This window comes from Pristiophorus japonicus, chromosome 15, assembly GCF_044704955.1.
Source record: "Pristiophorus japonicus isolate sPriJap1 chromosome 15, sPriJap1.hap1, whole genome shotgun sequence".
Lineage (NCBI taxonomy): Eukaryota > Metazoa > Chordata > Chondrichthyes > Pristiophoridae > Pristiophorus > Pristiophorus japonicus.
This window is the reverse complement of record NC_091991.1, coordinates 97,368,735-97,392,707: the sequence shown is the minus strand read 5'-3', so window position 1 is coordinate 97,392,707 and position 23,973 is coordinate 97,368,735. Positions and strand designations below refer to the sequence as shown.

Here is a 23,973-nt window from a genome sequence, read left to right as displayed (position 1 = left end):
GAAGACTGAGAGGGGATCTCATAGAAACATATAAAATTCTGATGGGATTGGACAGGTTAGATGCAGGAAGAATGTTCCCGATGTTGGGGAAGTCCAGAACCAGGGGTCACAGTCCAAGGATAAGGGGTAAGCTATTTAGGACTGAGATGAGGAGAGACTTCTTCACTCAGAGAATTGTGAACCTGTGGAATTCTCTACCGCATAGAGTTGTTGAGGCCAGTTCATTAGATATATTCAAAAGGGAGTTGGATGTGGCCCTTACGGCTAAAGGGATCAAGGGGCATGGAGAGAAAGCAGGAAAGGGGTACTGAGGTGAATGATCAGCCATGATCTTATTGAATGGTGGTGCAGGCTCAAAGGGCCCAATGTCCTACTCCTGCACCTATTTTCTATGTTTCTATGCAACCAGAGCTTTATATAACTGTAACATAGCTTCCGCCCCTTAGTATTCCCACCCCCTTGAAATTGAGGCCGAAATTCTGTTAGACTTTTAATTATTTTTAGCTTTGTGATGTCTGTACATGGATCCCTAAATCTCTCTGCTCCTCCACAGTTCCTAGCTTCTCACCATTAGAAAATACTCTGATTTTATCTTTCTTGAATCCAAAGTGGATGACCTCACACTTCCCACGCTGAACTCCATCTGCCAGCTTTGCCCACACATTGAATCGATCAGTGTCCCTTTGCAACTTTCTGCTTCCATCTACACTATTTACTGTGCCACCTAACCTGGTATAGTCAGCAACATTAGATATACGTCTCTCTACTCCTTCATCCAAGTCATTTATAAATATAGTGAGAAACTGAGGCCCCGGTACAGATCCCTGGGAAACACTCCTTGTCACATCCTGCCAATTTGAGTACCTAGCATTATCCTTACTCTCAGTCTCCTACCTCCAAATCAATTCCCTACCCTAGTCAATAGTTTGCCTCCAATTCTATGCACTCTAATTTTTGTTAACAGTCTCTTATGTGGAACCTTGTCGAATGCCTCTGGAAGTCCATATAAATAACATCCATAGACATTCACTCACTTTACTTACCTCCTCAAAAAATCAACCAGGTTTGTCAGACACGACTTACCCTTTATAAATCCATGCTGGCTCTCTCTGATCAGTTGATACATTAGATACAGGTTATTGAGGTAATGGTCCCATAAAATGCATACAGTGTTGGAGCACTATGTCCCTGCAACCCTCTGGTACTGTGTGGCCATTCTTCATGTGTGAGCCTAGACAGTGAGTATTGGCAAGCTACTCACCATGGGGGCATCACCATCAAAACCCATCCTGCACCAATCACACACCCACACTTTCCATCAGAGGGAGTCCTGACTCTACCTCACCACAACCTCTCTTGTCCCTTCCACTGCCTCGAAATTGTCACACTGCTTGTCCCACATCCAGTACTGGATGAGCAAAAATTTCCTTCAACTAAATATTGGGAAGACAGAAGCCATTGTCTTCAGTCCCCGCCACAAACTCCCTTCCCTCACCACCGACTGCATCCCTCTCCCTGGCCATTGTGTGAGGCTGAATCAGACTGTTCGCAACCTTGGTGTCATATTGGACCCCGAGAGGAGCCTCCGACCACATATCGCAAAGACCACCTATTTCCACCTCGTCCGACTCCTCCACTGCCTCAGCTCATCTGCTGCTGAATCTCTCATCCATGCCATTGTTACCTCTACACTCGACTATTCCACTCCTGGTCGGTCTCCCACTTTCTACCCTCCATAAACTTGAGGTCATCCAAAGCTCTGCTGCCCGTGTCCTAACTCGCACCAAGTCCCATTTACCCATCACCCCCTGTGCTCACTGCCCCGTGTCCTAACTCGCACCAAGTCCCGCTCACCCATCACCCCTGTGCTCTGCTGCCCATGTCCTAACTCGCACCAAGTCCCATTTACCCATCACCTTTGTGCTCGCTCATCCATCCATCGTATGTCAAATTCAAGAAAAATGCAGTGAGCAGCACCAGCCTCTGTACTTGGCATTCTTTGACCTCACAAAGGCCTTCGACGCCATCAGCCAGGAAGGATTATGGAGTGTCCTCCTCAAATTTGGCTGCCTTCAAAAGTTCGTCACGATCCTCCGCCTGTTTCACGACGACATGCAAGCTGTGATCCTGACCAAAGAATCCATCACAGACCCAATACATGTGCGAACCGGTGTCCAGCAAGGCTGCATCATCGCACCAACGCTCTTCTCGATCTTCCCTGCTGCAATGTTCCATCTCACCCTCAATAAGCTCCCTGCTGGAGTGGAGATAATCTACAGAACAAACGGGAAACAATTCAACCTCCGTTGCCTCCAGTGCAGATCCAAGGTTGTCCCATCCTCTGTCATTGAATTACAGTACGCAGACAACGCTTGCGTTTGCGCACACTGAGGTCGAACTCCAAATCATCGTCAGCACCTTCACCAAAGCGTACGAGAGTCTGGGCCTTACACTAAACATCCGTAAAATAAAGGTTCTCTACCAACCTGCCTTGCCATGCAGAACTTCCCCCAACTATCAAGATCCATGATGAGGCATTGGACAACGTGAACCACTTTCCATACCTCGGGAGCCTACTGTCAACAAGGGCAGACATTGATGACGAAGTCCAACACCGCCTTTAGTGTGCCAACGCAGCCTTCGGTCGCCTGAGGAAGAGTGTTTGAAGATCAGGACCTCAAACCCAGCACCAAGCTCGTGATACCCGCCCTCCTATATGGCTCAGAGACATGGACTATGTACAGCAGGCACCTCGGAAAGTACTGGAGAAGTACCACCAAAATCCTGCAAATCCATTGGCATGATAGGCGCACCAATGTCAGTGTTCTCGCTCAGACCAACATCCCCAGCATGAAAGCATTGACCACGCTCGACCAGCTCCGATGGACGGGCCACATCGTCCGCATGCCTGACACTAGACTCCAAAAACAACGCTCTACTCAGCTCCGACAGAGGAAATGCTTCAAGGACACCCTCAAAGCCTCCTTGTAAAAAAGTGCAAAATCCCCACCGACACCTGGGAATCCCTGGCCCAAGACCGCTCAAATTGGAGAAGAAGCATTTGGGGAGGTGCCGCACACCTCGAGTCTCTTCGCCGGGAGCATGCGGAAGCCAATGTAAACAGCGAAAGGAGTGCATGGCAACCCAAGTACCCCACCCACCCGTCCCTCCAACCACCGTCTGCCCCACCTGTGACAGAGACTGTAAGTCCTGCATTGGACTCATCAGTCACCTGAGAACTCATTACTGTGGAAGCAAGTTATCCTCGACTCCGAGGGACTGCCTAAGAAGGAAGAAGATATTGGCTATAAGCAACAGCTCCATTTTAAAATGATCATCCTTGTTTTGAAATCCCTCCAGAGCCCCGCCCCATCCAATCTCTGTAATCTCCAGCCCCACAACCCTCCGAGATATCTGCAATCCTCCAATCCTTGCTTCTCGAATTTAATTGCTCCGTGCCTTCAGCTGCCTGGGCCCCAAGCTTTGGGATTCCCTCCCTAAACCTCTCCACCTCTCTACCTCTCTTTCCTCCATTAAGACACTCCTGAAAGCCTACCTCTTTGACCTGGCTTTTGGTCACTTGTCCTAATATCCCCTTCAGTGGGTTGGTGTCAGCTTTTGTTGGATTACGCTCCTATGAAGCTAAAGACGCTAGATCAACACAAGTTGTTGTTGTTTCTGTTCAGTGCCGGCCAATCTGCCATCTCAGCATGGACTGAGAATTTACAGTTCTTTATTGTCTTCAACGTTAATGTGAATTTTTACTGCAGAGAGCGGACTCTTGGCATGAGCAGTCCCGTCAGTCAGATGGTAGTGAGAAGAATGGGTTGACAAACAATTCAGAGACTGAGAGGTCCCAACAAGCTCCGGATAAGCCCAGGACAAGTCTGAAGCGCTGCAAGAAGGACAGCACAACTGAGAGGTAAGGGATGAGGGACTTCACTTAAGTGCAGAGACTAGAGAAGCTGGGATTGTTCTCGGAGCATGGAAGGCTAAAGGAAGATTTGATAGAGGTGTTTAAAATGACAAGGGAATTTGAGAGAATAAATGGGCAGAAGCTGTTTCCACTGGCAGGACATAGGTTTACACACAGGTCACAGATTTACACAGGATTTACACACAGGACACCGATTTACACACAGGACACCGATTTACACACAGGACACCCATTTACACACAGGACACCGATTTACACACAGGACACCCATTTACACACAGGACACCCATTTACACACAGGACACCCATTTACACACAGGACACCCATTTACACACAGGACACCCATTTACACACAGGACACCCATTTACACACAGGACACCCATTTACACACAGGACACCCATTTACACACAGGACACCCATTTACACACAGGACACCCATTTACACACAGGACACCCATTTACACACAGGACACCCATTTACACACAGGACACCCATTTACACACAGGACACCCATTTACACACAGGACACCCATTTACACACAGGACACCCATTTACACACAGGACACCCATTTACACACAGGACACCCATTTACACACAGGACACCCATTTACACACAGGACACCCATTTACACACAGGACACCCATTTACACACAGGACACCCATTTACACACAGGACACCCATTTACACACAGGGCACCCATTTACACACAGGGCACCCATTTACACACAGGGCACCCATTTACACACAGGGCACCCATTTACACACAGGGCACCCATTTACACACAGGGCACCCATTTACACACAGGGCACCCATTTACACACAGGGCACCCATTTACACACAGGGCACCCATTTACACACAGGGCACCCATTTACACACAGGGCACCCATTTACACACAGGGCACCCATTTACACACAGGGCACCCATTTACACACAGGGCACCCATTTACACACAGGGCACCCATTTACACACAGGGCACCCATTTACACACAGGGCACCCATTTACACACAGGGCACCCATTTACACACAGGGCACCCATTTACACAGGATTTACACACAGGATACAGATTTACACACAGGACATACATTTACACACAGGACACAGAATTCTCCACAGGACACAGATTTATACATAGGATTTACACACAGGATACAGATTTATACACAGGACACACATTTACACACAGGACACACATTTACACACAGGACACACATTTACACAGGACACACATTTACACAGGACACACATTTACACAGGACACACATTTTTACACAGGACACACATTTTTACACACAGGACACACATTTTTACACACAGGACACACATTTACACACAGGACACTGATTTATACACAGGACACAGATTTAAGATAATTGGCAAAAGAACCAGAGGGGGGATAAGAATGTTTTTATACAGCGAGTTGTTGTGATCTGGAATACACTGCCTGATAGGGTCAATAATAACTTTCAATGGGGAATTGCTTATATAGATAGTTGAAAAGGAAATATATATGGGCAGCTGGATTAACTTCAGAATATACGAGTGGCTGAATGTTTCCTGGATCGCAGCTTCCAGGAGGTGGTCACCCCACAGCCAGATAGAGTTCATAATCTTCTTCTCCTCCTTAGACAGTCCCTTGGAGTCGAGGATGACTTGCTTCCACACTAATGAGTTCTCGGGTGACTGATGAGTCCAATGCAGGACCTACAGACTCTTGTCACAGGTGGGGCAGATGGTGGTTGGAGGGACGGGTGGGTGGGGTACTTGAGTTGTCGTGTGCTCCTTCCGCTGTTTGTGCTTGGCCTCCGCTTGCTCCCGGCGAAGAGACTCGAGGTGTTCGGCGCCTTCCCGGATGCTTTTCCTCCACTTTGAGCGGTCTTGGGCCAGGGATTCCCAGGTGTCGGTGGGGATGTTACATTTTTTCAAGAAGGCTTTGAGGGTGTCCTTGAAGCGTGTTCTCTGCCCTCCTGGGGCTTGGCTGCCGTGACGTAGCTCAGAGTAGAGTGCTTGTTTGGGGAGTCTAGTATCGGGCATGCGGACGATGTGGCCCGTCCATCAGAGCTGTTCGAGTGTGGTTAATGCTTTGATGCTGGTGATGTTGGCCTGAGAGAGAATGCTGACGTTGGTGCACCTATCTTGCCAATGGATTTGCATTATTTTGCGGAGACAGCGTTGGTGGTACTTCTCCAGTGCATTGAGGTGCCTGTTGTACATAGTTCCTGAGTCTGAAGCAAAAAGGAGGGCGGGTATCACTACTACTGTGCAGACCATGAGCTTGGTACCGGGTTTGGCATCCTGGTCTTCAAACACTCTCTCTTCCTCAGGCAACCGAAAGGCTGCACTGGCACACTGAAGGCGGTGTTGGACTTTGTCTCCGATGTCTGCCCTTGTTGACAGTAGGCTCCTGAGATATGGAAAATGGTCCACTTTGTCCAAGGCCTTGTCATGGATCTTTATAGTTGGGGGGGCAGTGCTGTGTGGCGGGGGCAGTTTGGTAGAGGACCTTTGTTTTACAGATGTTTAGTGTAAGGCCCAGACTTTCATACGTTTCAGTGAAGGTGTTGGCGATGGTTTGGAGTTCGACCTCCGAGTGTGCGCAGACGCAAGCGTCGTCTGCGTACTGTAATTCAATGACAGAGGTTGGAACAACCTTGGATCTGGACTGGAGGCGACGGAGGTTGAACAATTTCCCGCTTGTCCTGTAGATTAACTCCACTCCGGCGGGGAGCTTATTAAAGGTGAGATGAAGCATTGCAGCGAGGAAGATTGAGAAGAGGGTTGGTGCGATTACACAGCCTTGCTTATATGAAGAAAGGTTGGCCCTATACTCATTGGAGTTTAGAAGAATAAGAGGTGATCATATTTTATATAAGATAAGACAAGGTCGATGCAGAGAGGATGTTTCCACTCGTGGGGGAATCAAGTACTAGGGGGTGTAGTTTCAGAATAAGGGGTCACGCATTTAGAACGGAGATGAGGAGGAATTTCTTCTTTCGGGGTCATAAATCTGTGGAATTCTCTGCCCCAGAGAGCTGTGGAGGCTGGATCATTGAATATATTTAAGGTGGAGATAGACAGATTTTTGAATGATAAAGGAGTGAAGGGTTATGGGGAGCGGGCAGGGAAATGGAGCTGAGCCCAAGATCAGATCGGCCATGATCTTATTGAATGGCAGGGCAGGCTCGAGGGACCAAATGGCCGACTCCTGCTCCTATTTCTTATCTTCTTATGACCTCAGTCTGCACGTGAATTGGGTCTGTGGTGGATCTGTTGGTAAGAATCACGGCTTGCATGTCATCGTAAAGCAGGCGGAGTATGATGACAAACTTTTGAGGACAGCTGAATTTGAGAAGGACGTTGCATAATCCCTCACGGTTGACAGAATCAAAGGCCTTTGTGAGGTCAAAAAAAGCCTTGTGCAGAGGTTGATGCTGCTCCCTATATTTTTGGGGGTTTTGTTGCGTGGTGAAGATCATGTGGGCAGAATCCACACTGTGACTCTGGGAGAAGCTCTTCAGCCATCAGGAGGAGACGGTTAAGGAGGATTCTTGCGATTTTCCCTGCGGCAGGGAAACTCCTGCAATTACCACAGCCGGACTGTCACCTTTGTTGAAGATGGCCATGATTACAGCATCTTTGAGAACCCCTGGCATGCTCTCCTCCTTCCAGATAAGAGAGATGAGGTCGTGGATTCGTGCCAAGAGTACTTTCTTCTGGATTAACAGACGCCTGATGACCCTTCGCCTTACCCTATCCAGAACCAATGTGCCACAGTCATCAGTGCATACGCCCCTACACTCGATGCAATGGACGAGGCTAAAGAGGGTTTTTATTCCAACCTCGAGACATCCCTGTCCTGCGTCCCCAAATATGACAAATTGATCCTCCTAGGAGACGTTAATGCTTGGGTCAGAAAAGACACAGCCCTCTGGGGAGGCCTAATTGGCAGAGAAGAGGTGGGGAAAGCCAACTCCAACGGCACTCTACTCCTGACAAAATGTCTAGAATACAAACTCATCACCAACACCCTGTTCCGCCAGAGGGATAAATACAAGACATCGTGGCAACATCCCCCGCTCCAAACACTGGCATCTGCTGGTCTATGTCATCGTCCGAGCCAAGAATCGCAAGGATGTGCGCATCACTCGCGCCATGACAGGAGCTGATGACTGCTGGACGGACCATTGCCTAATCCGGTCCATCATCAATATTAACATTGCCCCAAAGCAGAGGGGACAGCAGAAGCAGTGCCGCAAAAAAATTAATGCTAAAGATCAACTAAGAGAGCCCTATACAGCCAGCGCCTCACAGCTAACCTGGCCTGCCTTGATGGCCCTGAGATGCTCAATGCCCACAGCGCTTGGTCTGCCCTCCAGGCCTCCATAACCAGTGCCTGTGAAAGAGACACTGGTTACTCAGCCAGAAAATACCAGGACTGGTTTGATGAAAACGATCGGGAGATCCAAGAACTAATAGACCGTAAGCGCAAAGCATTTTTGAGCCTCAAGCAACAGCCAGACTCGGGTGCTACAAAGCAACGTTACAGACAGCACAAGGCTGAGGTCCAACAAAAACCCGGGAACAGGTGGATGGGGAAAGCGCAGGTGATACAACAACTGGCCGACAGCCACGACATACGAGGATTCTTCACTGCAGTCAAGGCTACCTACGGTCCAAACTCCCAAGGCCCCACCCCATTCCTGGCAAAGAACGGGGAAATACTCATCAAGGACACCGAGGCTGTCAGGGCCCGCTGGAAGGAGCACTTTGAAGATCTCCTCAATCGAGATTCTGCCTTTGACTTGAGTGTTCTCAACTCCATCCCGCAGCATGCAACATGCCACCACCCTAGTGAGACTCCAAGAAGTAGGCAAAGCCATAAAACAGCTCAAGAACAACAAGGCTTCGGGTGCGGATGGAATTCCTGCTGAGGAGCTAAAATATGGCGGAGAGGCACTGTTGGCGCGGTTACATGACCTCGTCTCTCTCATTTGGAGGGAGGAGAGCATGCCGGGAGATCTCAGATCTCAGATCGTGTCCATTTTTAAAAAGGGGAACAAATTGAACTGTGGCAACTACAGGGGAATATCCCTACTATCAACCACTGGGAAGGTTGTCGCGAGAGTCTTCCTCAACCGTCTTCGTGTTGACCCATGGTGAAGTCACAGTGTGGATTTCGTCCTCTACAGGGAACAACGGACATGATCTTTGCAGCACGACAACTGCAGGAAAAATGCAGGGAGCAGCGCCAGCCCTTATACATGGCCTTTTTCGACCTTACAAAGGTCTTTGAGGATGTCCTTGTACTGTTTCCGCTGCCCACCTTTGGCTCATTTGCCATGAAGGAGCTCCGCATATAGCAGTTGTTTAGGGAGTCTCGTGTCTGGCATGCGAACTAAGTGGCCTGCCCAACGAAGCTGATCTAGCGTGGTCAGTGCTTCAAGGCTTATGGAGCGTCGTCCTCCGTTTTGGGTGCCCCCAAAAGTTTGTCAATGTCCTTCGCCTGCTCCACGACGATATGCAGGCTGTGATCCTTACCAGCAGATCCGTTACAGACCCATTCCACGTCGGAACCAGGGTCAAACAGGGCTGCGTCATCACTCCAACCCTCTTTTCAATCTTCCTCGCTGTCATGCTCCACCTCAGTGCCAACAAGCTCATCGCCGGAGTGGAACTAAACTATAGAACCAGTGGGAAGCTGTTTAATCTACGCCGCCTCCAGGCCAGGTCCAAGACCACCCAAACCTCTGTCGTTGAACTGCAGTACACGGATGACGCCTGCGTCTGCACACAATCGGAGACTGAACTCCAGGATATAGTCAAATATATTCACCGAGGCATATGAAAGCATGGGCCTTACACTTAACATCCGTAAGACAAAGGTCCTCCACCAGCCTGTCCTCGCCGCACAGCACTGCCCCCCAGTCATCAAGATCCGTGGCGCGGCCCTTGACAACGTGGACCATTTCCCATACCTTGGGAGCCTCTTGTCAACAAAAGCAGACCTTGATGCGGAGATTCAACATCGCCGCCAGTGCAGCCTTCGGCCGTCTGAGGAAAAGAGTGTTCGAAAACCAAGCCCTCTAACCTACCAGCAAGCTCATGGTCTACAGGGCTGTAGTAATTCCCGCCCTCCTAAATGGGTCAGAGACATGAACGACTTACAGAAGACACATCAAGTCGCTGGAGATATATCACCAACGATGTCTCCGTAAGATCCTACAAATCCCCTGGGAGGACAGATGCACCAACATCAGCGTCCTCGCCCAGGCTAACGTCCCCAGCCTTGAAGCACTGACCACACTAGATCAGCTTCGTTGGGCAGGCCACTTAGTTCGCATGCCAGACACGAGACTCCCTAAACAACTGCTATATGCGGAGCTCCTTCATGACAAATGAGCCAAAGGTGGGCAGCGGAAACAGTACAAGGACATCCTCAAAGCCTCCCTGGTGAAGTGCGACATCACCACTGACGCCTGGGAGACTCTGGCCAAAGACCGCCCGAGGTGGAGAAAGTGCATCCGGGAGGACGCTGAGCTCTTCGAATCTCAACGCTGTGCGTGTGAAGAGATCAGGTGCAGGCAGCGGACGGAGCGTGTGGTAAATCAGTCCCACCCACCCCTTCCCCCAACGACTATCTGTCCCACCTGTGACAGGGTCTGTGGCTCTCGTGTTGGACTGTTCAGCCACCAAAAAACTCACTTTAGGAGTGGAAGCAAGTCTTCCTCGATTTCAAGGGACTGCTTATGATGATGGCTATCTTCTGGAAAGGGAAACCAGAAGAAGAATGCCATCTCCAATGGGATTGGCGTCTTCGAGATTCCCCCTATGGGATAAACGAATGCCTCATGATCCTTCGGCTCACCCTAACCTGGAACCAGTGCGCTACGGTCATCAGTGCGTACGCCTCAACCCTGGAATCTACGAACGAGGACAAAGAGGAATTCGACTCCAGCCTTGAACAATCTCTGTTCCGAGTTTAGGAAAGATAGAATAAAAGGAAAAGGAGGTGGGGTAGCATTGCTGGTTAAGGAGGAGATTAATGCAATAGTTAGGAAGGACATTAGCTTGGATGATGTGGAATCTATATGGGTAGAGCTGCAGAACACCAAAGGGCAAAAATCGTTAGTGGGAGTTGTGTACAGACCTCCAAACAGTAGTAGTGATGTTGGGGAGGGCATCAAACAGGAAATTAGGGGTGCATGCAATAAAGGTGCAGCAGTTATAATGGGAGACTTTAATATGCACATAGATTGGGTTAACCAAACTGGAAGCAATACGGTGGAGGAGGATTTCCTGGAGTGCATAAGGGATGGTTTTTTAGACCAATATGTCGAGGAACCAACTAGGGGGGAGGCCATCTTAGACTGGGTGTTGTGTAATGAGAGAGGATTAATTAGCAATCTCGTTGTGCGAGGCCCCTTGGGGAAGAGTGACCATAATATGGTGGAATTCTGCATTAGGATGGAGAATGAAACAGTTAATTCAGAGACCATGGTCCAGAACTTAAAGAAGACTAACTTTGACGGTATGAGGCGTGAATTGGCTAGGATAGATTGGCGAATGATACTTAAGGGGTTGACAGTGGATGGGCAATGGCAGACATTTAGAGACCGCATGGATGAACTACAACAATTGTACATTCCTGTCTGGCGTAAAAATAAAAAAGGGAAGGTGGCTCAACCGTGGCTATCAAGGGAAATCAGGGATAGTATTAAAGCCAAGGAAGTGGCATACAAATTGGCCAGAAATAGCAGAGAACCCAGGGACTGGGAGAAATTTAGAACTCAGCAGAGGAGGACAAAGGGTTTGATTTGGGCAGGGAAAATGGAGTATGAGAAGAAGCTTGCAGGGAACATTAAGACGGATTGCAAAAGTTTCTATAGATATGTAAAGAGAAAAAGGTTAGTAAAGACAAACTTAGGTCCCCTGCAGTCAGAATCAGGGGAAGTCATAACGGGGAACAAAGAAATGGCGGACCAATTGAACAAGTACTTTGGTTCGGTATTCACTAAAGAGGACACAAACAACCTTCCGGATATAAAGGAGTCAGAAGGTCTAGTAGGAAAGAGGAACTGAGGGAAATCCTTATTAGTCGGGAAATTGTGTTGGTGAAATTGATGGGATTGAAGGCCGATAATGCATCCATTATTTCTAGGGCCACTTCCTTAAGTATTCTGGGATGCAGACAATCAGGCCCTGGGGATTTATCGGCCTTCAATCCCATCAATTTCCCCAACACAATTTCCCGCCTAATAAGGATATCCTTCAGTTCCTCCTCCTCTCCAGACCCTCGGTCCCCTAGTACATCCGGAAGGTTATTTGTGTCTTCCTTCGTGAAGACAGAACCAAAGTATTTGTTCAATTGGTCTGCCATTTCTTTGTTCTTTGTTCTAAATTCACCTGAGTCCGACTGCCGACTACAAGGGACCTACGTTTGTCTTCACTAATCTTTTTCTCTTCACATATCTATAGAAGCTTTTGCAGTCAGTTTTTATGTTCCCAGCAAGCTTCCTCTTGTACTCTATTTTCCCCCTCCTAATCAAACCCTTTGTCCTCCTCTGCTGAATTCTAAATTTCTCCCAGTCCTCAGGTTTGCTGCTTTTTTTGGCCAATTTATATGCCTCTTCCTTGGATCTAACACTATCCTTAATTTCTCTTGTTAGCCACGGTTGAGCCACCTTCCCTGTTTTATTTTTACTCCAGACAGGGATGTACAATTGTTGAAGTTCATCCATGTGATCTATAAATGTTTGCCATTGCCTATCCACCGTCAACCCTTTAAGTATCATTTGCCAGTCTATTCTAGCCAATTCACGCCTCATGCCATCGAAGTTAACTTTCCTTAAGTTCAGGACCCTAGTTTCTGAATTAACTGTGTCACTCTCCAGCTTAATAAAGAATTCTACCATATTATGGTCACTCTTCCCCAAGGGACCTCGCACAACAAGATTGCTAATTAGTCCCTTCTCATTACACATCACCCAATCTAGGATGGCCAGCCCTCTAGTTGGTTCCTCGACATATTGGTCTAGAAAACCATCCCTAATACACTCCAGGAAATCCTCCTCCACCGCATCGCTACCAGTTTGGTTAGCCCAATCTATATGTAAATTAAAGTCGCCCATGATAACTGCTGTACCTTTATTGCACACATCCCTTATTTCTTGTTTGATGCTGTCCCCAACCTCACTACTACTGTTTGGTAGTCTGTACACAACTCCCACCAGCGTTTTCTGCCCTTTGGTATTCCGTAGCTCCACCCATACCGATTCCACATCATCCAAGCCAATGTCCTTCCTTACTATTGCATTAATTTCCTCTTTAACCAGTAACGCCACCCTGCCTCCTTTCCTCTCTGTCTATCCTTCATAAATGTTGAATACCCCTGGATGTTGAGTTCCCAGCCTTGGTCATCCTGGAGCCATGTCTCCATGATGCCAATTACATCATATCCGTTAACTGCTATCTGCGCAGTTAATTCGTCACCTTATTCTGAATGCTCCTCGCATTGAGGCACAGAGCCTTCAGGCTTGTCTTTTTAACACACTTTGCCCCTTTAGAATTTTGCTGTCATGTGGCCCTTTATATTTTTTGCCTTGGGTTTCTCTGCCCTCCACTTTTACTATTCTCCTTTCTATCTTTTGCCTCTGTCTCCCTTTTATTTCCCTCTGTCTCCCTGCATAGGTTCCCACCCCCTTGCTATATTAGTTTAACTCCTCCCCAACAGCATTAGCAAACACTCCCCCTGGGACATTGGTTTCGGTCCTGCCCAGGTGCAGACCGTCCGGTTTGTACTGGTCCCACCTACCCCAGAACAGATTCCAATGTCCCAGGAATTTGAATCCCTCCCTGCTGCACCACTCCTCAAGCCACGTATTCATCTGAGCTATCCTGCGATTCCTACTCTGACTAGCACGTGGCACTGGTAGCAATCCTCAGATTACTACTTTTGAGGTCCTACTTTTTAATATGGCTCCAAGCTCCCTAAATTCTTCTCGTAGGACCTCATCCCGTTTTGTACCTATATCGGTGGTAGCTATATGCACCACGACAACTGGCTGTTCACCCTCCCTTTTCAGCATGTCCTGCACCCGTTCCAAGACATCCTTGACCCTTGCACCAGGGAGGCAACATACCATCCTGGAGTCTCGGTTGCGGCCGCAGAAACGCCTATCTATTCCCCTTACAATTGAATCCCCTATCACTATCGCTCTCCCACACCTTTTCCTGCCCTCCTGTGCAGCAGAGCCACCCACGGTGCCATGAACTTGGCTGCTGCTGCCCTCCCCTGAAGAGTCATCACCCCCAGCAGTACCCAAAATGGTGTATCTGTTTTGCAGAGGGATGACCACAGGGGACCCCTGCACTACCTTCCTTGCACTGCTCTTCCTGTTGGTCTTCCATTCCCTATCTGGCTGTGTACCGTTTACCTGCGGTGAGACCAACTCACTAAACGTGCTATTCGTCATTCTCAGCATTGTGCATGCTCCAGAGTGAATCCACCCGCAGCTCCAGTGCCGCAATGCAGTCCGTCAGGATCTGCAGGCGGATGCATTTCCCGCACACGTAGTCGTCAGGAATACCGGAAGTGTCCCTGACTTCCCACATAGTACAGGAGGAGCATAACACGTGTCCGAGCTGTCCTGCCATGACTTAACCCTTAGATTAACTTAATTGGGCAACAACGATGTTAAAAGGTTACTTAATGATAAAGAAAGAAATTGAAAAACTACTTACCAATCACCATCCAATCACTTACCCCCTTGGCTGTGACGTCACCTTTCAATTTCTTTCTACTTCTTTTTTGCCTTCTGCTGCAGCTGCACAAGCTCGCCTCTTCGAACTCACCAACTGTTAGTGTCCTCTACCGTAAAGACTGATACAAAATATTTGTTTAGAGTTTCTGCCATCTCCATGTTCCCCATTACTAATTCCCCGGTCTCGTCCTCTAAGGGCCCAACATTTACTTTAGCCACTCTTTTTCTTTTTATATACCTACAGAAACTCTTACTATCTGTTTTTATATTTTGTGCTAGTTTACTTTTATAGTCGTTATCTTCTCTTTCTTAATCATTTTGTATCGGTCTTCACGGTCGAAGACACTAAAAACATCCCAATAATGGATAATCAAGGGGCTATAGGAAGGGAGGAACTTAAAACAATCACTATCACTAAAGAAAAAGTACTCGGTAAAATAATGGGACTAAAGGTGGACAAGTCCCCTGGACCAGATGGCCTGCATCCTAGGGTCTTAAAAGAAATGGCTGCAGAGATAGTGGATACATTGGTTGTAATCTACCAAAATTCCCTGGATTCTGGAGAGTTCCCAGTTGATTGGAAAACCGCAAATGTAACACCTGTTTTTAAAAGAGGAGGCAGACAGAAGGCAGGAAACTATAGACCAGTTAGCCTAACATCTGTCGTTGAGAAAATGCTGGAATCCATTATTAAGGAAGCAGTAGTAGGACATTTGGAAAAGCAAAATACAGTTAAGCAGAGTCAGCATGGTTTTATAACAGGGAAATCATGTTTGACAAATTTACTGGAGTTCTTTAAGGATGTAACGAGCAGGGTGGGTAAAGTGGATGTGGTGTATGTGGATTTCCAGAAGGCATTTGATAAGGTTATTGCACAAGATAAAAGCTCACGGGGTTGGGGGTAATGGGACTAGTGGTAACTAGTGGGGTGCCATAGTAATGACTTGAATGAAGGGACCGAGTGTAACGTAGCCAAATTTGCTGATGATACAAAGATGGATGGGAAAGCTAGTTGTGAGGAGGACACAAGAAATCTGCAAAGGGATATAGACAGGCTAAGTGAGTAGGCAAATATTTGACAGATGGAGTATAATGTGGGAAAGTGAGGTTATCCACTTTGGCAGGAAAAATAAAAAAGGAAATTATTATATAAATTGATAGAGATTACAAAATACTGCAATACAGATGGACCTGGGGGTCCTTGTGCATGAAACACAAAAGGTTAGTATGCAGGTACAGCAAGTAATCAGGAAGGCAAATGAAATGCTGGCCTTTATTGCAAGGGGGATGGAGTATAAAAGCAGGGAAGTACTGGTACAACTGTACAAGGTATTGGTGAGACCACACCTGAAGTATTGAGTACAGTTTTGGTCTCCTTATTTAAGGAGGGATCATAATCATTATCATAGGCAGTCCCTCGGAGTCGAGGAAGACTTGCTTCCACTCTAAAAATGAGTCCTTAGGTGGCTGAACAGTCTAATATGAGAACCACAGTCCCTGTCACAGGTGGGACAGATAGTCGTTGAGGGAAAGGGTGGGTGGGACTGGTTTGCCGCACGCTCTTTCTGCTGCCTGCGCTTGATTTCTGCATGCTCTCGGCGATAAGGAGGGATATACTTGCATTGGAGGCAGTTCAGAGAAGGTTCACAGGTTGATTCCAGAGATGAAGGGGTTGACTTATGAAGAAAGGTTGAGTAGGTTGGGTCTATACTCACTGGAGTTTAGAAGAATGAGAGGGGATCTTATTGAAACATACAAGATACTGAGGGGGCTCGACAAGGTAGATGCAGAGAGGATTTACCGATATATAAAAAGGAAAAGAGTGACTAAAGTAAATGTTGGTCCTTTAGAAGATGAGAAGGGGGATTTAGTAATGGGAAATGTGGAAATGGCTGAGACCTTAAACAATTATTTTGCTTCGGTCTTCACAGTGGAAGACACAAAAACCATGCCAAAATTTGCTGGTCATGGGAATGTGGGACGGGAGGACCTTGAGACAATTACTATCACTAGGGAGGTAGTGCTGGACAGGCTAATGGTAGACAAGTCCCCTGGTCCTGATGAAATGCATCCCAGGGTATTAAAAGAGATGGCAGAAGTTATAGCAGATGCATTGGTTATAATCTACCAAAATTCTCTGGACTCTAGGGAGGTACCAGGGATTGGAAAGCAGCTAATGTAACGCTTCTGTTTAAAAAAGGGGGCAGACAAAAGGCAGGTAACTATAGGCCGGTTAGTTTAACATCTGTAGTGGGGAAAATGCTTGAAGCTATCATTAAGGAAGAAATAGCGGGACATCTAGATAGAAATAGTGCAATCAAACAGAAGCAACATGAATTCATGAAGGGGAAATCATGTTTAACTAATTTACTGGAATTCTTTGAAGATATAACGAGCATGGTGGATAGAGGTGTACCGATGGATGTGGTGTATTTAGATTTCCAAAAGGCATTTGAGAAGGTGCCACACTAAAGGTTACTGCAGAAGATAAAGGTACGCGGAGTCAGCGGAAATGTATTAGCATGGATAGAGAATTGGCTGGCTAACAGAAGCAGAGAGTTGGGATAAATGGGTCCTTTTCAGGTTGGAAATCGGTGGTTAGTGGTGTGCCACAGGGATCGGTGCTGGGACCACAACTGTTTACAATATACATAGATGACCTGGAGGAGGGGACAGAGTATAGTGTAACAAAATTTGCAGATGACACAAAGATTAGTGGGAAAGCGGGATGTGTAGAGGACACAGAGAGGCTGCAAAGAGATTTAGATAGGTTAAGCGAATGGGCTAAGGTTTGGCAGATGGAATACAATGTAGGAAAATGTGAGGTCATCCACCTTGAAAAAAAAAACAGTAAAAGGGAATATTATTTGAATGGGAGAAATTACAACATGCTGCGGTGCAGAGGGACCTGGGGGTCCTTGTGCATGAATCCCAAAAAGTTAGTTTGCAGGTGCAGCAGGTAATCAGGAAGGCGAATGGAATGTTAGCCTTCATTGCAAGAGGGATGGAGTACAAAAGCAGGGAGGTCCTGCTGCAACTGTACAGGGTATTGGTGAGGCCGCACCTGGAGTACTGCGTGCAGTTTTGGTCACCTTACTTAAGGAAGGATATACTAGCTTTGGAGGGGGTACAGAGACGATTCACTAGGCTGATTCCTGAGATGAGGGGGTTACCTTATGATGATAGATTGAGTAGACTGGGCCTTTATTCGTTGGAGTTCAGAAGGATGAGGGGTGATCTTATAGAAACATTTAAAATAATGAAAGGGATAGACAAGATAGAGGCAGAGAGGTTGTTTCCACTAGTCGGGGAGACTAGAACTAGGGGGCACAGCCTCAAAATATGGGGGAGCCAATTTAAAACCGAGTTGAGAAGGAATTTCTTCTCCCAGAGGATTGTGAATCTGTGGAGTTCTCTGCCCAAGGAAGCAGTTGAGGCTAGCTCATTGAATGTATTCAAATCACAGATAGATACATTTTTAACCAATAAGGGAATTAAGGGGTATGGGGAGCGGGCGGGTAAGTGGAGCTGAGTCCACGGCCAGATCAGCCATGATCTTTTGAATGGCGGATGACACTAAGTTGGGTGGCAGTGTGAGCTGCGAGGAGGATGCTGTGAGGCTGCAGAGCGACTTGGATAGGTTAGGTGAGTGGGCAAATGCATGGCAGATGAAGTATAATGTGGATAAATGTGAGGTTATCCACTTTGGTGGTAAAAACAGAGAGACAGACTATTATCTGAATGGTGACAGATTAGGAAAAGGGGAGGTGCAAAGAGACCTGGGTGTCATGGTACATCAGTCATTGAAGGTTGGCATGCAGGTGCAGCAGGCGGTTAAGAAAGCAAATGGCATGTTGGCCTTCATAGCAAGGGGATTTGAGTACAGGGGCAGGGAGGTGTTGCTACAGTTGTACAGGGCATTGGTGAGGCCACACCTGGAGTATTGTGTACAGTTTTGGTCTCCTAACCTGAGGAAGGACATTCTTGCTATTGAGGGAGTGCAGCGAAGGTTCACCAGACTGATTCCCGGGATGGCGGGACTGACCTATCAAGAAAGACTGGATCAACTGGGCTTGTATTCACTGGAGTTCAGAAGAATGAGAGGGGACCTCATAGAAACATTTAAAATTCTGACGGGGTTAGACAGGTTAGATGCAGGAAGAATGTTCCCAATGTTGGGGAAGTCCAGAACCAGGGGTCACAGTCTAAGGATAAGGGGTAAGCCATTTAGGACCGAGATGCGGAGGAACTTCTTCACCCAGAGAGTGGTGAACCTGTGGAATTCTCTACCACAGAAAGTTGTTGAGGCCATTTCACTAAATATATTCAAAAAGGAGTTAGATGAGGTCCTTACTGCTAGGGGGATCAAGGGGTATGGCGAGAAAGCAGGAATGGGGTACTGAAGTTGAATGTTCAGCCATGAACTCATTGAATGGCGGTGCAGGCTAGAAGGGCCGAATGGCCTACTCCTGCACCTATTTTCTATGTTTCTATATTTCTTGCTCGTTTTCTCTCATTCTAGTTTTTCCCTTTTTCGGATTTTTTGGTCACCCTTTGCTGGTTTCTCAGGCTTACTGCTATTCTTCGCAACATTATAAACTTCTTTCGATCTAATGCGATCCTTAACTTCTTTCGATAGCCATGGATGGATCACTTTTCCTGTGTAGTTTTTGTTTCTCAGTGGAATGTATTTATTGAGAATTATGAAATATTTCTTTAAATACTAGCCACTGCTATCTACTGCCATACCTTTTAATCTATTCAGCCAACTTGCCCGTATGTAATTAGCTTTATTTAAGTTTAAGACTAGTTTCGGACTTGGGCAAGTCACTCTCAAACTTAAGGTGAAATTCTATGGTATTATAATCGCTCTGCCGCAGAGGATCCTTTACTATGAGGTTACTAATTAACGCTGTCTCATTACACAATGCAAGATCTAAACTAGCCCATTTCCATGACGTATTGTTCTAGGAAACTGTCCCGAATGCATTCCATGAACTCGTCCTCCAGACTACCTTTGCCAATTTGATTTGTCCAGTCTACAGGAAGATAAAAGTCTCCCATGATTATTGTATTACCTTTGTTACAAGCTCCTATTATTTCTTGATTAATATTCTGTCCAATGGTATAGCTAGTGTTAGTGGGTCTATATACTGCTCCCACCAGTGCTTTCTGCCCCTTGTTATTCCTTATCTCCACCCATACTGATTCTACTTCCTGAGCCGAGATCCTTTCTCTGTACTGTCCTTATGTCATCCTTTATTATCAAGGCTACCCTCCTCCTATTCCATTCTGCCTGTCTTTTCAAAATGTCAAGTACCCTGGAACATTGAGTTTCCAACCTTGGTAACCTGCAACCACGTCTCTGTAATCTTTCTCTATTTGTGCCACAAGTTCATCGATCTTGTTTCGAATGCTTCGTGCATTTAGATAAAGAGCCTTTAATTTAATTTTTTTACCATTATTCCCTGCTTTGACCTTATTCTCTGCTGCGTTGCTCCCGTTAAACTCTATCCCTTCCTGTCGCACTCTGCTTATTTTTATCCAAATCGCTCCACTGCTCGTTTGCCTTAACCATTAGATTTCTAAATTTTCCATCACCCGACCCTCCCCCCCACTTTTTTAGTTTAAATCCCTGTCTACTGCCCTAGTTAGTCAGTTCACCCAGTCCCAGCCCGGTTTAAGTGAAGCCCGACTCAACGGAACAGCTCCCTCTTTCCCCAGTCCTGGTGCCAGTTCCCCATGAGCTGAATCCCCTTCCACTCACACCACACTTTGAGTCACGCATTTAAACTCTAATCTGCTTGTCCCTATGCCAATTTGTATGTGGCTCAGGTAACAATCCAGAGATTATTACCTTTGAGATTCTGCTTTTTAATTTGGATTCTAGCTCCTCAAACTCCCTCAGCAGAACCTCATTCCTGGGTCTGCCCATGTCGTTGGTTCCTACATCGACCACAACAGATGGATCCACTCCTTCCCACTCCAGCCGCGAGGAGATAACGTTAACTCTGGCACCGGACATGCAACACAACCTTTGGAACTCTGTCGTGGCAGCAGAGGACAGTACCCCTGACTATACTGTCGACCATCACTACCACATTCCTTTTTACCCTTTCTGCCCCCCCCCGCCACCAGTTGGATGGCCTCCTGTGCCACGGTGCTGTGGTTAGTTGCCCATCCTCCCTGCAGTCCTTTTCCTCATCAATATAGGCAACAAGTACCTCATACCTATTGGACAAGGGCTGAGGCCCCTCCATCACTATATCCTCGGACCCCATACCTTCCTAACTTGCAGTCACACTTTTTTGGCCCTGACCAGTGACAATTTCTAAAGTACTGCTTTACTAAGGGGTGTGACTGCTTCCTGGAACATAATGTCTAGGTAATGCTCCCCCTCCATGATGCATCACAATGTCTGCAGGCCGGACTCCAGCTCAACAACTCTGAGCCGATGTTCCTCGAGCCGCAGGCACTTACTGCAGATGTGGTTTGTCGGGATTGCAATGTTCTCCACCAACTCCCACATGCTGCAACGGCACACTACCTGCCCTGCCATTTCGATCTAACTTTCTTTCTATATTTCATTAGTTCATTCATTATTTTTTTCCCCACTTATTTTAATTTTATTCATTGATTTATCTAGTTTAGTTACTAATTTAAAAAAGTAAAGTTATAGGAATTTACAATTTCTTAGCTAGCTTAGAGACTATAAAAAGTGCTCTGTGATGTCGCTCCTTGATTTTTCTGTTTGAAGGTTCTTTATATCATCGCTGATCCTGCTCCCCTCCCCTCGCATCTCCCCCTGCCGTCCCTTCCCCTGCCTCCCCTCTCTTCGCCGCACCTTCACCCCCCCTGCCCCTCCCCCCCGCCGCCTCTTTCCCCATCGCGCCCCCCTCTCGTTGCGTCTCCCCTTTGCCAGATACAAATTCAATAGTCGCCTTCAAAAAGGAATACTTAAAGGAGACAAAATTGCAAGGATATGGGGAAAGAAAGGGGGAGTGGGACTGACGATTGCTCTTTGAAAGAAACACTGCAGACGCGATGGGCCGAATGGCCTACTTTTGTGCTATATGATTCTCTGCAGGGTTATGGGGAAGGAGCAGTAGAGTGCAACTAATTGGATAGCTCTTTCAAAGACGCACAAGCACGATGGGTCACCAATTTAAAATCAGTAAGAAGTGGGTTAGGAGAAATGTTATTACTGGCATGAAATTAATGCTTTGCCAAAGGTAGTGGTTGAGACATAGAAACATAGAAAAATGAGCAGTAGTAGGCCATTCGGCCCTTCGAGTCTGCACCGCCATTCAATATGATCATGGCTGATCCTCCATCTCAACACCATATTCCCGCTTTTTCCCCACACCCCTTGATGCCTTTTGTTTCAGGAAATCTATCCATCTCCCTCTTAAATATATTCAGTGACTTGGCCTCTACAGCCTTCTGTGTTAGAGAATTCCACAGGTTCACCACCCTCTGAGTGAAAACATTTCTCCTCATCTCGGTCCTAAATTTCCTACCCCGTATCCTGAGACTGACCCCTTGTTCTAGACTTCCCAGCCGGGGGAAACATCCTCCCCGCATCCAGTCTATCCAACCCTGTCAGAATTTTACACGTTTCAATGAGATCCCATCTCATTCTTCTAAACTCGAGTCAATACAGGCCTAGTCGATCCAATCTCTCCTCAGGATGCACAGGACGACCAACTGACTTGTGCGTCACAGGATGGTGTCGCTCTTTGAGCATCGCAGTGTTTGCCCGTACCACGCCGAGAGCTGACTGCTGCCAGTGTAAAGGTTTTACAGCGATTCTCGCAGAACCTTGGCCCTTGCCCACCTGGTAGTGTGTGCTAATAGTTGAGGCGTCATGCACTAATACAAACATAGAAACTGGTGCAGGAGTAGGCCATTCGGCCCTTCGAGACTGCACCACCATTTAATAAGATCATGGCTGATCATTCCCTCAGTACCCCTTTCCTGCTTTCTCTCCATACCCCTTGATCCCCTTAGCCGTAAGGGCCATATCTAACTCCCTCTTGAATATATCCAAAGAACTGGCATCAACAACACTCTGCGGTAGGGAATTCCACAGGCTAACATCTCTCTGAGTGAAGAAGTTTCTCCTCATCTCAGCCCTAAATGGCCTACCCCTTATCCTTAGACTGTGTCCCTGGGTTCTGGACTTCCCCAACATCAGGAACAATCTATCCGCATCTAACCTGTCCCGTCCCGTCAGAATTTTGTATGTTTCTATAAGATCCCCTCTCATCCTTCTAAACTCCAATGTATAAAGGCCCAGTTGATCCAGTCTCTCCTCATATGTCAGTCCAGCCATCCCGGGAATCAGTCTGGTAAACCTTCGCTGCACTCCTTCCTCAGATTAGAAGACCAAAACTGAACACAATATTCCAGGTGATGCCTCACCAAGGCCCTGTACAACTGCAGTTAAGACCTCCCTGCTCCTATACTCAAATCCACTAGCTATGAAGGCCAATGTACCATTTGCCTTCTCACCGCCTGCTGTACCTGCATGCCAACTTTCAAAGACTGATGAACCATGACACCCAGGTCTCGTTGCATCTCCCCTTTTCCTAATCTGCCACCATTCAGATAATATTCTGTCTTCGCGGTTTTGCCCCCAAAGTGGATAACCTCAGATTTATCCACATTATACTGCATCTGCCATGCATTTGCCCACTCACCTAACCTGTCCAAGTCACCCTGCAGCCTCTTAGCATCCTCCTCACAGCTCACACCGCCACCCAGCTTAGTGTCATCTGTAAACTTGGAGATATTACACTCAATTCCTTCATCCAAATCATTGATGTATATTGTAAAGAGCTGGGGTCCCAACACTGAGCCCTGCGGCACTCCACTAGTCACTGCCTGCTATTCTGAAAAGGACCCGTTTATCCCGACTCTCTGCTTCCTGCCTGCCAACCAGTTCTCTATCTACGTCAGTATATTACCCCCAATACCATGTGCTTTGATTTTGCACACCAATCTCTTATGTGGGACCTTGTCAAAAGCCTTTTGAAAGTCAAAATACACCACATCCACTGGTTCTCCCTTGTCCACTCTACTAGTTACACCCTCAAAAAATTCCAGAAGATTTGTCAAGCATGATTTCCCTTTCATAAATCCTTGCTGACTTGGACCGATCCTGTCACTGCTTTCCAAATGCGCTGCTATTTCATCTTTAATAATTGATTCCAACATTTTCCCCACTACTGATGCCAGGCTAACTGGTCTTTAATTCCCCGT

General features: G+C 47.0%; 1 protein-coding gene across 3 annotated transcripts in view; it reads left to right on the top strand.

The window, feature by feature from the left end:
- Positions 1–23,973, top strand: part of LOC139280923 (lysine-specific demethylase 7B-like) — a 458,954-nt gene that overhangs the window by 217,099 nt on the left and 217,882 nt on the right. For all 3 annotated transcript variants that reach the window (XM_070900731.1, XM_070900732.1, XM_070900733.1), the window contains one exon: positions 3,771–3,922. In XM_070900731.1, the coding sequence (XP_070756832.1) occupies positions 3,771–3,922 (152 nt within the window). The remainder of the gene's footprint in view (positions 1–3,770; positions 3,923–23,973) is intronic.